A 2,055-nucleotide genomic window follows, 5' to 3' on the forward strand; every position below is an offset into this window, starting at 1 on the left:
AGTTTAGTTTAAGTTACACCATTCGTATTGGTTTAAATTAAACAAACATTAAAAAAGTATATTTATTTTAAAGTAAAGTTTATGATTACCAAGACAAACAATAATGTTGGTCGTATTTTGGTAAAGCAGTTGGAAACGATTGCATTATCGATAAGTGGAAGAATGGCAAAGAAAACAGTTTCGGTGCCAGTTGTTCACAAAGAAATTGGAAAAGAGGACTTGCCAAAGCGTGATTTTAAAATTTTGACAAAATTTCGTCAAGAAAATGTGAGTGGATTGGAGAAAGTCGATCGCATCATACCAGCAGTGAAAGATATTATTAGTATCAAAGAAAACTGCAAAGCGGCAGCAGAAAATGCGTTGGATCAATTGAATCAGCAAGATATCCATAAAGAAAATGTTCACCTTCTTCTGGAGAAGAGAATAATTGAATATTGTCAGTGTATGCGTGATCATCAAGAACAAGAACTGTTAAAAATTGGGATTACTGAAAAGCTGCACGACTGTTTGTCATTATTTGAAAGCGTATTGCAAATGCTTGGACTGGAATACTGCAAAGATGCAGTGCAAAGATCATCTGTTGGGATTGCTTTGCCACGGTTGTTGGAGAATTTTAAAAATTTGCTTCGTCATCATAAGAATGTTGATTTGCTAACAACCCATGAAGATGTTGACAAAGTGCTGAAGAAAGATGTGGATGAGTTGAACGAAAAGATCAAAATACAAGAGGAAAATAACGCTAAACTGCGCTTTGTTGTTCATATGTTCATGACAGGTGTTTTACAATTTGGATATGCATTGAAAAAATTGAACAACAATCAGAAAACCGAAGAAAAAACAACCGATGAGTGCACATTGGATGATGAAAAATTAATTGCGAAGCTGAGAAATTTGGAAAGCAATAATTCAAAATTGATAGAAAAGGTCAAATTAACAGAGAATGCAGTGAAAATGGCAATGATGTTTCACGGAAACAATGGAAATTTAATCTTCGACTATCAAACAGAAGAAGAGGAAGAAAACGTTGCGCTTGATCAAGCTATAAATAATTTATGCACTACAACATGTGAATTTCTTTCCTATGGTGCGAATCAAATCACACAGATGGCAAAAGTAAAACAACATGAAATGGAACAACTTGATTTGATTAAAGAAAAAATAAAGAAACACATGGTTAAAAGAGAAAAGGAAGCTGTGAAAAATTCAAATTTCATCGTCAACAAATATTATGCTAGAAAGCACGAATTGCAATTGCAAATTGACCAACTTCAAAATGAAAATAATCGACTCATAGCTTCGATTATTAAGAATCCTGAAGGTGTATTTAGCAACATTTATGGAAATAATTATAAATTGAAATACAATAATCAAGCCCACTCTTCGCTGATGGTTCTTTTGGAAACGTTAGTGAAAAATAGAAGCAACATGGCAGTCATTTTGAGGAAGATTTTTACAAATGAACGCTCTCATCCATCTTTCAGTGATTTTCATCATTATGAGCATAAAATCAACGAAGCAGAACTGTTATTAGACAAACTGTGCTATAAGGCAGATATGCTTTATACGGAAAGCATTCAATTAGATAAAAACATTGCTGAAACCGAAGAAAAAATCAAAAAGTCGAAGTCTAAAATGAAAGAACTGCAAAATGGTGTAAATTATTATGAAAAAGATGTACAAAAAGAAAATTCATTGAAAAGTCAGCTTTTATTAGCAAAAGAAGCACAGAAAATTCTGGAAGCAGAAATAGAGCTAGTTAATGGTGAGTTGTATAATTTGCAGTGTGCTCGTCGAAGGCAACTTGAAAGATTAAAATACAAAAAAAGATATTTAAAGAAGCTATACCGTGATTTTCACACGATGAAAAATTCGAACAAAGATGAAGGAAAAGTCCAATTTTTGTAAAGATATCGCAGTTGAAGTATATGGAGCTTATGGAAGATGGAGAACATCACCGACATTTCAGAATTTCCTTCGCACTCACGTGGCATTATGAGTATAGTGGAAACTTAAAGTTAAGAAATGAATATAGCCACTCATAAAATGACCATAAAA

At 32.9% G+C, this 2,055-nt stretch overlaps 1 protein-coding gene across 1 annotated transcript; it reads left to right on the plus strand.

Annotated features, from left to right (window-relative positions):
• Nucleotides 1-81: 81 nt before the first annotated feature.
• Tsp_13454 (hypothetical protein) lies at nucleotides 82-1,905 on the plus strand. Its single transcript, XM_003368019.1, has one exon. The coding sequence runs from the start codon at nucleotides 82-84 to the stop codon at nucleotides 1,903-1,905; it is 1,824 nt and encodes a 607-aa protein (XP_003368067.1).
• Nucleotides 1,906-2,055: the final 150 nt, after the last annotated feature.

Source organism: Trichinella spiralis (genome assembly GCF_000181795.1).
Source record: "Trichinella spiralis strain ISS 195 chromosome Unknown Scfld3257, whole genome shotgun sequence".
Taxonomy (NCBI): Eukaryota; Metazoa; Nematoda; class Enoplea; order Trichinellida; family Trichinellidae; genus Trichinella; species Trichinella spiralis.